At 35.8% G+C, this 13,370-nt stretch overlaps 1 protein-coding gene across 1 annotated transcript in view; it reads left to right on the forward strand.

Annotated features, from left to right (window-relative positions):
* The first annotated feature begins 9,099 nt into the window (after positions 1 to 9,099).
* The window catches only part of man1a1 (mannosidase, alpha, class 1A, member 1), a 124,494-nt gene continuing 120,223 nt past the window's right edge, over positions 9,100 to 13,370 (forward strand). The window contains exon 1 of the mRNA XM_046835646.1: positions 9,100 to 10,126. Coding sequence (XP_046691602.1) covers positions 9,629 to 10,126 — 498 coding nt within the window. The 5' untranslated portion in view covers positions 9,100 to 9,628. The remainder of the gene's footprint in view (positions 10,127 to 13,370) is intronic.

Here is a 13,370-nt window from a genome sequence, read left to right on the forward strand (position 1 = left end):
ATGTATATCAGTGATGTGGGAAAACAATTAGAAAAATAAATGAATAATTCAGGAAATGCTTGTAAAATCATATGGAGGAATCAATGAAACAAATAATACATTGTGGAAAAATCATTGCAAAAACATGGAAAGAGTGATCATCTAATGTGAATGAAAAATAGCATGTGAATTAAAAAAAGGAATCATAATAATAAACAGATCATGTTGGAAAAATAAATGAATGGTGCAGAAGAAATAATAGGTGGAGAGGAATACTGTGAATAATACTGCATCAAGTGGAAAATTCACATGGATAAGAAGGAATTCTGAAAAAAGTGGGAAAGAAATGTGGAAAACATTAGAATATATATATACGAAACATCCTGTGGAAACGTGGAGAAATCCTGTGAGGAAAATTCTTTGTCTGGAAAAACCTGTAAAAATAATTGAATCATGAGGTAATAATTTACACACATTTATATAAACGAATTAAGTGTATTGTTTATAATTGCAATAAGCTAGCCATGAACGTTGGGGAAGAATCATATGTGGAGAACTATAATGTGAATAATACTGCACCATGTGTAAAATTCACATGGAAATGAAGTAATTCTGAAAAAAAGTAAAAAAAAATGTTGAAAACATTAGAATATATATATATATATATATACGAAACATCCTGTGGAAACGTGGAGAAAATCCTGTGAGGAAAATTCTTTGTATGGAAAAACCTGTAAAAATAAATGAATCCTGAGGTAATAATTTACACACATATTTATATAAATGAATTATACTATAATGTGAATAATACTGCACCATGTACAAAATTCACTGAAAAGTATCATTAAAAAAAAGGATAAAAAAATATATTTGTATGGAAAAGAAATCATGTGGTGGCCGAAAGTGGATATTAATGAAACAGGTGGTGGTGGTGGTGGTGGTGGTGGTGTGTATATACAAATCATGTGGAAACATTGTTTCATAAAATCCATTGTATGGAAAAGAAACCCTAAGAAATAATTGAATTATGTGGTAACAACACTTATTTATATGCATATTTATATAGATTAACTAATTGTAATGTCTATAATTAAAAGAAGCTAGCCCTGTAGTCCTACTCAGGCTTTCTGAACTTTAGTATTTAGAAAATCTGATGGTGGTGGAATCACATTTTTTTTACGATTCCTGCAAAACTGGGGTATTTAACAATTGCTACTGTTTTACACACAAAACATCCATTGTCCATCTAAACAGAGATGAATGATCGAATATCAGCCTCAGGTGCAGTTAGCTAGCTAGCATTCTGAGGTTGCTGAGAGAATGACTGATGTTTGACCGCTCTTATAATAAACAGTGTGAGTGAAATAGCGCTATGGCTACAGTTCACCACTGAATATTTGAATAAACAAGTATAAATAAAACACCATGGATTTGAATTATTTCATAGTCAAATTTACTCAATAATGCTTCACTGGCATCGTAGCGGTACAGTGGATACGACTGCATGCTTTAGCTCATTGTCTTGTTGTGTAGTGAATTTGGTTCCAATTAGCCGCAGTCCAGATGGAATTGTATGGTGTTGAAGTATAGTGGAGGATGTTATGGAGAATATTATGTTGACTGTGGGGGTGTGGCAGCCTGCTAACATCTTAACTTGTGTACTCCTTCTTACAGAAGTTCTTCTGTTAGACCTAAAAATGTCCAATTTGGACTCATCTGTCTACAAAACATTATTTTAGTTATTTACTGTTCAATTCAGCAAAACAATTTTTATTTGTCCCACCAATAGGAATTTTTTATGTTATCATGTTTCCAAAATTCCATACAGCAGCAAAGCAAAAAAAATAAAATAAATAATAATAATAATAATAATAATAATAATAAATAAATAAATAATAATAAATAAAACATTACAAAAATAAATTGTACATGTACCATACTGTAAACACAACAAAAATTGTCATTTACTTGTCATAAATGTTTTATTTACTACTTTAAATGAATAATACAAAAATAAAATCGTTTTTCAAACATTTTTATGTAATTTGTTAGTCCAAACTTTTTTCTGTTTCGAAATGTTACTCTCATGAACTATCAGATTTTTCACGAGTTTCTAAATTATCAAGGTCGTGAGTATCAAGATTCCACTGTGTGTATATATATATATATATATATATATATATATATATATATATATATATATATATATATCTTATAGCACTTATACCACCAATCGTATAGATGTCATTAAAAAAACCTAAATTTTTTAAATTCTAATCTTCTAATCTCTAATTTGTGAAGGGGGCACATGGGACCTAGCGGTTACCAATTTTTATATGAATTATTGCTTTTCTCTGGTGTTTGCAGAAACAAAAGGAACATACATATGTTTCAAAAACCATAAAAGACAATGTGTTCCTAAAAATGCACGGTGTAATCCTAAATAAGAAAAGAATTTAAGGCATACATCTTAACAAATGCTGAGCAAAGGTAACAACTTTACCTCAAAAATAGGTTACAACTTTTGGTCCAATCAGAATCATCCACTCAAGAATGCCATCATATATTTAAAATGAATGAATTAATTAATGATATAAAAACAGAGTCTCATTTGTCCTCGTCTTTCAGTAATATCGAACTTAATCAATCTGGTTTCCCTAAACCTTTCCAAACATGCCAAGAAAAGCTTTTTCCTGGCACCTGATAACGACATGTGAAGTGTAAATGGGGAGTGATGGGGGTTTAATTGACGATGATAAATTAGGCGGAGTGGAGCTGCGAGCTGACAGCACGGCAGGTGGGGCGTTTCTGCAGGTGTTCGGTGCTGAATGGGGGCACGTGAGCCACACACTCCTGATGTACACCACACGGCCAGACGTACTTTAGATCAGCTTTGATTTAGGGAAACGACTTGCATGTTCTTTTAGCTTAGGCTATTATTCTGTAGGGTTCATTTAGCGGATGCTTTTATCCAGAGTGACGTTCAAGTGAGACAGGATACGAGTGTAAATTTGAACAGATGATGGTTACTTTCAAAAAACCTTCAATTACCTTCGCCAACCTTTTTCTCCTAGTTATCAGTACGTCCTGCTAAGCAAACCTTTTGTGAAACTTAACTACTCGCTCTCAGATATTAAAGCGACTCTGTGAGTGCTTTATTAGAAGCAGGCGCAGTCAGGCAGTAAAGCAATTAAGCCCGTGGATAAAAGACTCATATCAACATTAACATGAACAGTAACACATTAATATATGTGGTAGGACCAGGATTGTGCAAGCAGGGCTTGTATTTTCAAATACATCAATGTAATGTTTTATTTTTTGCCACCAATATCAGTTTATTTCTAATGAATGGATAGAATTGGATTATTTTGGATTTATGAATATTATGAAATACTTCTGCACCCCCTGCACTTTATTCACACATCAGTGACACTCATGTCAGGTGACAAAGTAAACGATTCACTTAATGTATTGTGAACTGAGACTTTCTTTTATTAAGAGATTGGTTTAGATTTGAAGATCTTGTTCCGATAGAATGGACCCAAACCTGTTCCAGCATGACAATGCCCCTGTTCACAAAGCCAGCTCCGAAAAAAATATGCTTTAATGGCTTGGAATCTAAAATGGCCTTCTATAAAGCTCTGAGCACAACCCTACTGAACATCTTTAGGATGGATTTATGATTTATGATCAAACTCTTGATGTCACCCAAATGAAGATGGGTTCCCTTTTGAGTCTGGTTCCTCTCATGGTTTCCTCCTCATAACATCTAAGGGAGTTTTTCCTTGCCACAGTCGCCATGGCTGCTTATCAGGGATAAATACACATCATTCACCTTAACTGTTGATTTCTGTAAAGCTGCTTTGAAACAATGTCTGTTGTGAAAAGCACTATAGAAATAAACTTGACTTGACTTGACTTGACTTGACTTGACATAAATGTGATTGCTGACTGCACCCCAGGCCTCCTCACCTTACTGTACATCGGTAGCTTGACTTTATAACCCTTGTGGCTGAATAAGCACAAATCTCCAGAAGCACCCTCCAAAATCTAGTGTAACATCTTCCTGGAAGTTGAGAGGAGGAGAATATTCAAACATGAATGACTGTACAGTTCCACTGCAACCAAACTCTAACATGTATGTAAATATACACATGTAAATAACGATTAATGAGAGCATGAGAGCATGTTTAGGCTGAATTGGATTGAGAAATTGTGTGCTAGTTCCTGGATTTACAGTGGATTTAGATATACAATATAGCCTATATCAGTGGTCCCGGGCGCTGGTCCGGGGTCAATTGGTAACCGGGCCGAACAGAAAGAATACATAACTTACATTATTTCCATTTTATTTATGATCTGATTCTGAACGAGGTTTATTTTGGAAAATGACCGGATTCTCTCCGCCACATCTGTCTATGACTCACTCTTAATGCATGTCATGATGCCTTGGTCACATGTCTTACCTCCATCCGCTACCTTCTTAAAGCGGCTGCTCCGGGCCTCTAACACTTAATACATTACCGCTAAATTCAAACCCGAGCAAAATGAACAAAAAACAACACAGTGGATTCACGTTTACTATTATATTTAGAAAATACCAGTTTTTATGGTCATATCATTTTATTTTGTTGTATTTTTCCGCCACACATTAAAGGCCGGTCCGTGAAAATATTGTCTGACATTAAACAGGTCTCTGGTGCTAAAAAGGTTGGGGACCGCTGGCCTATATCATAATATATAACTATATATATCAATATAGATTCGCAATGGTAAAAACATTATGAAAAAATGTATCAATGTGATTCATCGAATTTAAAAAGTGAGCATAGGATACAAGTTGGGATTTGTAAGGCATAATTTTTAACATATGTTCATCAGTAAAAAAATAATTATTTATATATAATTATTAGTAGATATGCTATACTTTTATTATTTAACAAGAGACCAAAAATTTGTGACCAATATTTGATATGTAGTTTGATTTCTCGTCGCTAAACCGTTTCTCGAGCGCGTTCTCTCAGCACTCTGTTCTCTGTGTATTGAATCTCAGTGTTAAATCAAACTGAAATCGGATCGCACTGCGTCATAATAGTGGTGAAGCTTGGGACTGGCACTAAGGCTTGGTTCCCTGACCGGGGATCAAACCCGGGACACAGCGGTGAGAGCGCCACATCCTAACCACCATATATATATATATATATATATATATATATATATATATATATATATATATATATATATATATATATATATACCTAATATATATATATATATATATTAGAACAATTTGTGCACAAAAATCTTTTCTTCCAAATCTCATATGCTGGTATTTCTTTCAGCTGAATGGTTCTTTGGATATATATTATATATATACTGTACAGACCAAAAGTTTGGACACACCTTCTCATTCAAAGAGTTTTCTTTATTTTCATGACTATAAAAATTGTAGATTCACACTGAAGGCATCAAAACTATGAATTAACACGTGGAATTATATATGGAATTATATACATAACAAAAAAGTGTGAAACAACTGAAAAATTTAATATTCTAGGTTCTTCAAAGTAGCCACCTTTTGCTTTGATTACTGCTTTGCACACTCTTGGCATTCTCTTGATGAGCTTCAAGAGGTAGTCACCTGAATGGTCTTCCAACAGTCTTGAAGGAGTTCCCCGAGAGATGCTTGGCACTTGTTGGCCCTTTTGCCTTCACTCTGCGGTCCAGCTCACCCCTAAACCATCTCGATTGGGTTCAGGTCCGGTGACTGTGGAGGCCAGGTCATCTGGCGCAGCACCCCATCACTCTCCTTCTTGGTCAAATAGCCCTTGATGCCTTCAGTGTGACTCTACAATTTTCATAGTCATGAAAATAAAGAAAACTCTTTGAATGAGAGGGTGTGTCCAAACTTTTGGTCTGTACTGTATATATATATATATATATATATATATATATATATATATATATATATATATATATAAAGAAAGGGTTTTAACATGCAAATTGTTCAGTAAACTTGCATTCAGGGCTGTGCAATTCAAACAGGTATTGGGTCACTCTCAAAGTCAGCACAGCTGTAATGGCCTCCATTCAGCATCTATTTGCACAGGCCTGTGCTGATTTTCTTATTTCACACCAAATCAGTTTTTCTTTGGTTGTTTTATTTACATGAAGGCTCGTAAAGTGTTCGCAACGGAGGAAAACGATCGGGATTCATTCGACCATCTCGTTTCATGGCAAATCGAAGAGCAAAGTGCTGAACGGCGTGTAATCCATTTCACACTGTAACTGAGCATCCACAAAAGGACAGCGCAATTACAATAGCACACGGCAAGAAGGGGTTAAAGTGTAAGAGACTTATTTACTGTGACAGCTCAGTTACAAACAATAGAGCATGTGATTTCTTGCTCTAAAAACAACCATAGTGATTTGTCAAGTTATATCTCTTTTCTATAAATTATTTTGTAATTTACTTCTATAGACAGTTTTTTTAAATATATATATATATATATATATATATATATATATATATATATATATATATATATATATATAGTGAACATATTTTTTGAATGTTTTTTTTTTACATAAACACAATCTTTTAGAACACAAAGTAATGAGTTGCTTTCAAAAAAGTTCCAAGGTGACATCTTAAATAAACATTTATTAAAGAACAGCACCGATGATGTTTTCTTTCGCTTTATGTAAATGTTACCTATGCTTGAGTTAAGCAAAGAGCAAAGCGAACGAATCACTGGGTCCAAGTTCCACATTTGTCAATCATGCAGTTCAGAAGTCACAGCTGTCACATGTCCAACGTGGCACATAACTATCTCTGAGCTTAAAGTGCACTGTATTAGAATTGCAAATATTTGAGATATTTATCTCATTAAAAAGAATACCAACTAACATCATTGTGTGTATTACGTTTAAATGATGTTTTAATGCTAAAGAAGATGCAAAATCACAATTCAGATCACATTAAATTTATTTATTAGCATAAAAATCAAATAATTTATGCATGAAATTAAATGCTTGAAAATATACCAAATTTTATACCAGAAAGAAAGTAAGAATATTTTTTAGAATTATGAATATCGACAATCCACAAAAAAAAAAAAAAAAAAAAAAGATTTATTTGCTCCTGGTGAATTTCCATGTTGTATCACAGATGTAAATTTGGTTCTTATGTTCTATTCATATTCTATTTTATACTGCTTTTTATTTGTATTCTATTTTTTTCCTTATTATATTCTGGCACTAATAAATAACTAATACATTAAAATAAATTTTGATTTTTGAAAACAGAACACGAGCGAAATCAACAACGATATGCTCGGAAAGTTTAATGTAAACAGCTGATTTAATAAATAAAAATTTAAATAAAACAAAGCAGTCATTGTGGTTTTATTGTCGGTCCTTCATAAAGGTTATATACAAGTCATGTGGCTTTTATATTCAACCAGATACAATACAGTGACAAAATAACATTCCTGCAGGACAAAGGTGCTCCATAAAACTTTCCTTCGGCTTCTCCCGTCTCGCCACAGCGGACCATTCGCATGTTTGATTCGGCACATGTTTTTACACTGGATGCCCTTCCTAACGCAACCCTCCCCATTTATCCGGGCTTGGGACCGGCACTAAGGCTTGTGCAACCCAAATGGCTGGGGTCGGTTCCCTGACCGGGGATCGAACCCGGGCCGCAGTGGTGAGAGCGCCGCATCCTAACCACTAGACCACCAGGAAACCTAAAGGCGCTCCATAAAACATCGTAAATAATCACAAGATAAAACCTAAGAAACTAGAATGGGATCAAGTCCAGGTGTGAACAACATTTAGTGTAGTGAGCTCAGTGCAAAAGAATTGTCCATATAATAACACGTACTGTACATGAAAACGTTTGTAACCACTTTAGGAGCATTTATTTGTAGTGTGTGTGTGTGTGTGTGTGTGTGTGTGTGTGTGTGTGTGAGACAGAAAGTCTTTTGTTAAGGAGTACAATAAAGTGAAACGTTTCCCTCGGACCATGTTGCAAGACATAACAATAATAATACATAAAGTGGTGTGAGAAAAATGTACAGTACAGTACAACACACAGGCCTGTGCCAATGAACGCAAGTGAATTAAATGGGACAATAGAGCAAAAACATTTGTTTCTTTAATTGCTAAATTTCAAAGACTTTGTATTTAAATGTAATTATCTAAAGAACGTAGCAATTTTGTGTCAGAAAGGGTAAACATTTTTTTAAAAAAGAAAAAAAGCTGTGCTTCTTGAACAAAAACATGTGGATGGCACATCTGCATTTCAGACAGGTGTAAAAAATGCTGCAGCAAGTAATGCTTTTAAACATAAATGTGTTAATAATTTAATATTATCCCCTTTGCCCTTTTTGCGATCGTACTTCCAGGTACAATTTTTCAATACAATTGCTAAATGAATGTAAATTAATTACTATGTATTAAAATTTAAATATTTAAAGAATTTTATAATTTTTTGTTACAAAACAAAATCTAATCCCAAAAAGTAATCGAAAAATACATACGAATCAAAATACAATGCAAGAAGAAATTTTAAAAAGTAAAAATAATAATAATTGTGTACTTTCTTTGCTCCTGGTGAATGTACATGTTGTTTTACATATGTAAATTTGTTTCCTGTTTTATTTGTATTCTATATTATACTGCTTTTTATTTGTTGATAAATTAATAAATGAATGACTATCTATTAATTTTTAATTATTTAAAGAATTTTATAATTTTTTTTGTTACAAAACAAAATCTAATCTCAAAAAGTAGAAAAATACATACGAATCAAAATACAATGCAAGAAGAAAACTTAAAAAGCAAAAATAAAAAATAATAATTTTGTACTTACTTTGCTCCTGGTGAATTTACATATTGTTTTACATATGTAAATTAGTTTCCTGTGTTTTATTTGTATTCTATATTATACTGCTTTTTATTTGTTGATGAATTGAATAACTAATGCTAAATCAATTGCTAAATTAATGAATATGCATTCAAATTTAATTATTTACATTTTTTAATTTTTACAAACTAATAAAAAAAAAAAAACAGGAGTCATTGCTGATCTACTTCCGAAGAAATTTGCGTCTTTCCTTATAGTATTTGATTACGGATAAATAGAAACAAAAACTATTCATAATTGATTAATTGATTAATTGTTATGTATTTAAAGAATGTATCAGTTTTGTGTTACATATTCAAAAATCAACACTACTAATAAAAATATTGTCTAGGACTTTATGACCAATAACGTGTGAACACCACATCCACGTGTGGGCCCCTCTGCTCGTTGAAACCCCGCCCACAATAACGTTAGTCGACGCGGGTGATACGATTGGCTAGGGATCGTTGCCAATCATGTGTGACGGCCACGCCCCCCGCGCTGTGTAATCTGCTGGAGCTCCAGCGGCGAGACTTTTTCTTCTTCTTCTTCCACAGATGTGTCAGCATGATCAGAGAGGAGCTCCACAACTTTCCCGAGGAGGATTTACTTTCACCGCGGCGTTCACGTGTGTAAACCCGAGGAGGAGTGGATTCTACACACTGAAAGAGTTGGATTCTTGAAGAAGAAGAAGAAGAAGAAGAAGAAAGATAGAAAAAGAAGAAGAAGGAGAAGAAAATGCCTGTAGCTATTCTCATGCCGTTCACGGCCACCCCGAGTAGGAAGTCCGCCAGCGCGACCTCGTTCAGGCTGACGGAGAAATTCATGCTGCTCCTGGTGTTCAGCGCTTTCATTACCTTCTGCTTCGGTGCGATCTTCTTCCTGCCGGATTCGTCCAAGCTGTTCTTCTTCCGCTCCGAACCGACCGCGGTGGACGCCGACACCCGGACAGGTACGGACGGAGACGCCGGCGGTACGGGCAAGGACGAGAGAATCCTGGCTAAGATCCGGAGAGACCACGAACAGGCTCTGCTCGAAGCCAAGGACACGCTGCAGAAGCGGCCGGATGAGATCAAGCAGGACATCCGAAGCGAGAAGGACCAAGTTGCGAAGAACCGAGCGGGCGAGAATGACGACGGCGCTCTGCCCGTCATCGAGCACGCACGGCCGCCTGGGGCCACGGGCCGAGAGCCGGCAGACCCGGAAACCAGGGAGAGACGGGCGAAGATCAAAGAGGTACATCAACAAATAAACAAATAAACAAAACAATATTTTAAGTAATATTTAATGATATATTTATATATATATATATATATATATATATATATATATAAACATTAGGATGGTGTACAATCAGGTAAGTTGACTTCCTGCCCAGTTCCAGGTAGAAGCTCAGCCCTGAGGAGTTTGTTATTTAAAGAAATGTATATATTTTTTAGGAAAATACTTCAACCTGTAGCTTGTAGAACGCCTTCAAGACCACTGAAGTTTCATTTGTAAGCCAGCCGAGTGAGAAACAAGTGAATGAAACTCATTTTACGCAATATCGGTCCAATAGAAGCCACCGTTTCGGATTATATAACCTCAGCAATAAAATTCCCATGGACATCGGACACCTCGGACATGTCATATGTCAGTAAGGTTTCACTTCGCTTTAGTGAGCAGGAAAAAACAAAACAAAACAACAACAACCCACCAAACAGAAAGTGAGATGTTCACAATGATGAAACCATGCCCCCGAGATGAGATAGGTGATGTTTGGTCTACAGGAAGTCAGAGTACTCCAGAGTTCAGCGTCAGAAGGTTTGTGATTTTATGACTCATGTATAAAAAGCTGGAAAACCTCAACCCCCCCCTTTGCAGTAAAAGTTGTTACTGTTCCTCAGATTCATTTTTGCATTTGATGGATCTTCTTTCCAGCTGTGGAAGAGCAGTCCAGGGTTCAGGATGTTACCCATGAAATCAGCATTGGCTTGCTTGCTGGTGGCCTGAGATATGACAGGAGAGAGAAGCCTTCATAGATGTATAAGAAAAAAAACATGAGAATTTTAGGTTTTTTTGGTCGTTTCTGAGGGTTTTGACTGAACCGAAAGAGCTGGAAGGATATGTTGTGCACAGCAAGACAGGTTGAAGGTCAGTACACTTTCTCAGCATTGCTGTACAAGTCACATGAGGTGAAGCTTTTAATCTCGGAGGAAGGTCAGTATGTTTTTCTTCGAGTCGAGGAAAAAAAAGGACTTTGTTATTGCGATGGTTTCGGATTTAATAGATTTCTCTTCCTTACAGCTGAGGCAAAATCCGGTCGAAGGCAGAGCAGGCGAGGGTTAAGGACCATAGATCAGCACTGGCTCACGTTCTGGCAGCCCGGGACACGAAAGCCAGGAGAGACAAAACCTTCGGAGGCAACGCGAAGACGTTTAAAGCAGCCTCTTCGTTGGCGTTAACAGACTTGCATTTTCTATTCGAAGACACGTGTCGTCGTATATACAAGACGTCGGATTTAATTTGATTAAAAAAGGAGGTATATGTTTAGGGAAGGTATCAAGGTTGACTTAAATAGACCGTCTGGAATGTCACGTTTTTTCCCGAGCCAATTGAAATGAGTCTAGACCGGCCCGGTGATAGATTAACCACAGGGTTACCACAGATTGTCAGCAGACCGAGGGATCAATAGTCCAGCTTCAGATCAGCTTCAGATCAGACAGAAAGAATACGCACAATAACAAAGATGTCATATTATACTCAACAACATTTTTATTTGTATCACTTTGCATAGTGTTAGTGTGTCAAAAAAATTGGAAAATGAAAAAAAAAATCCCTAAATGGTACAATTGTAACTGATTATACCTCATAGTTGTACACCTATAAAAAATGGGGGGTGGGGTCCAAAACTTAGATTAATTTACTTCTAATTAATAATATACAATAGAGGTGTAACGGTACACAATATTCTATTGGTTCTTGGGGCGTTTTCTCCACTCCTATAAGAACTAGGCTCAAGTTAGGTTTGCGCCAAAAAGTAAGGAGTAAACACTTGTGGCACGCTGTTAAAAACTAAACGAGGCATGATGGGAAGCGAAGTTCATTTTATGTCATTTTGAGGTTTTCCCCCCAATCGTATTGTTAAGGGAACGTCTGTGAGAGCAGGTTAGTTTGGGTTTTCCTTTATGTTCGTGCCATTAAACATCACCGTACCATTTTGAACTTGATCCAAGAGCCGACACTGGAGACTGGTTACATTCATTTTGACTTAACTAATATTTGTTGTCCGTTTCATTGGAAAGGCAACATTGCAACTGGGACCTGTTTAAACTGCAGCCTCTCAGCCAAAGTTTGGTGATGGAATTGCAAGGCTAATAACGCTAGCATGCAAATAAAGTCAATAGTACCTGAGGTTGTTTCCTATTGGTCACATGAAACTCTTGGCATATCCCAGTGATGTTAGGAAGCAGTCAGTCAAAGCACAAGGTCAGCCATGATGGAGCACAGAGGGTTAGGAGCCTTGTTCAAGGGCCAAAGAGTGGCAGCTTGGTGATACTGGGGCAACCTTCTGATCAGTAACCAAGAGCCTTAACCACTGAGCTACAACTTCCAAACTTTCCTAGTCATCTTTAGATTGTTTCATAATTTCTATGTGTGTAATAACTTTTAAAAGTTTAGAATATGTTTGACATTCGAGTGGCTTGACATTAAGCTAAAATCAAATCAAAGACATTTTTTTTCAGCACTTTTAACAATAGACGTTGTCCCAAAACAGTTTTGCAGAGATTGATAGGTTATAAAATTCGAATGATGTTCATTGCCTATAAATTTATCCTTAATTAACAAGCCAGTGGTGACAGTGGCACTAAAAAACTCCCTGAGACCGCATGAGGAAGAAACCTTGCAAAAGGTTTACTGTTCAGTGATGGATCCTAACTGTTCACTGCAGTCCTGAGCCATTGTAGTAGACTATTTATATTAAATTACCATAACATGTGGGAGGAAATGCTTCTTTTGTTTTTTTGTTGTTTTGTTTGAACAGTAACGTAAACAACAACGGGCCAAGCATACGTTTTTTTTGTTATTAGAATTTTTGGATAGCATATTATTTGTATTGGTGATACATTCATGATATTATGTATGCGGAGTGGGCAAAGGAAGTTCCTGTATACTTCCTGTATGTTTTTGATTCAGATGTGCACTTAAGATGATGAATTCAAATCAAAGTTGTTTATTAGATCACATCCAGACTCCTTCCGAAAAGTGTAATATTTGAATACTGAATCGGAATTAGGCGACATAGTGGTACAGGGGGTGGTGTTGCTGGATTACAGTAGATTACAGGGTCTTCGGTTCAGTCCTAAATTTAGGATACTGACTTTTTTTTTGAGCCTTTGATATTGAAATAAAGTGTTTGTGGTCTCTAGGTCCATTAGATGAACGACTTGTATATTTGTTTTAAATCTTGTAATGAAATACAGAATCTTGTTGTGTATTT

The sequence above is a fragment of the Silurus meridionalis genome, chromosome 23 (assembly GCF_014805685.1).
Source record: "Silurus meridionalis isolate SWU-2019-XX chromosome 23, ASM1480568v1, whole genome shotgun sequence".
In the NCBI taxonomy this organism is placed as follows: domain Eukaryota; kingdom Metazoa; phylum Chordata; class Actinopteri; order Siluriformes; family Siluridae; genus Silurus; species Silurus meridionalis.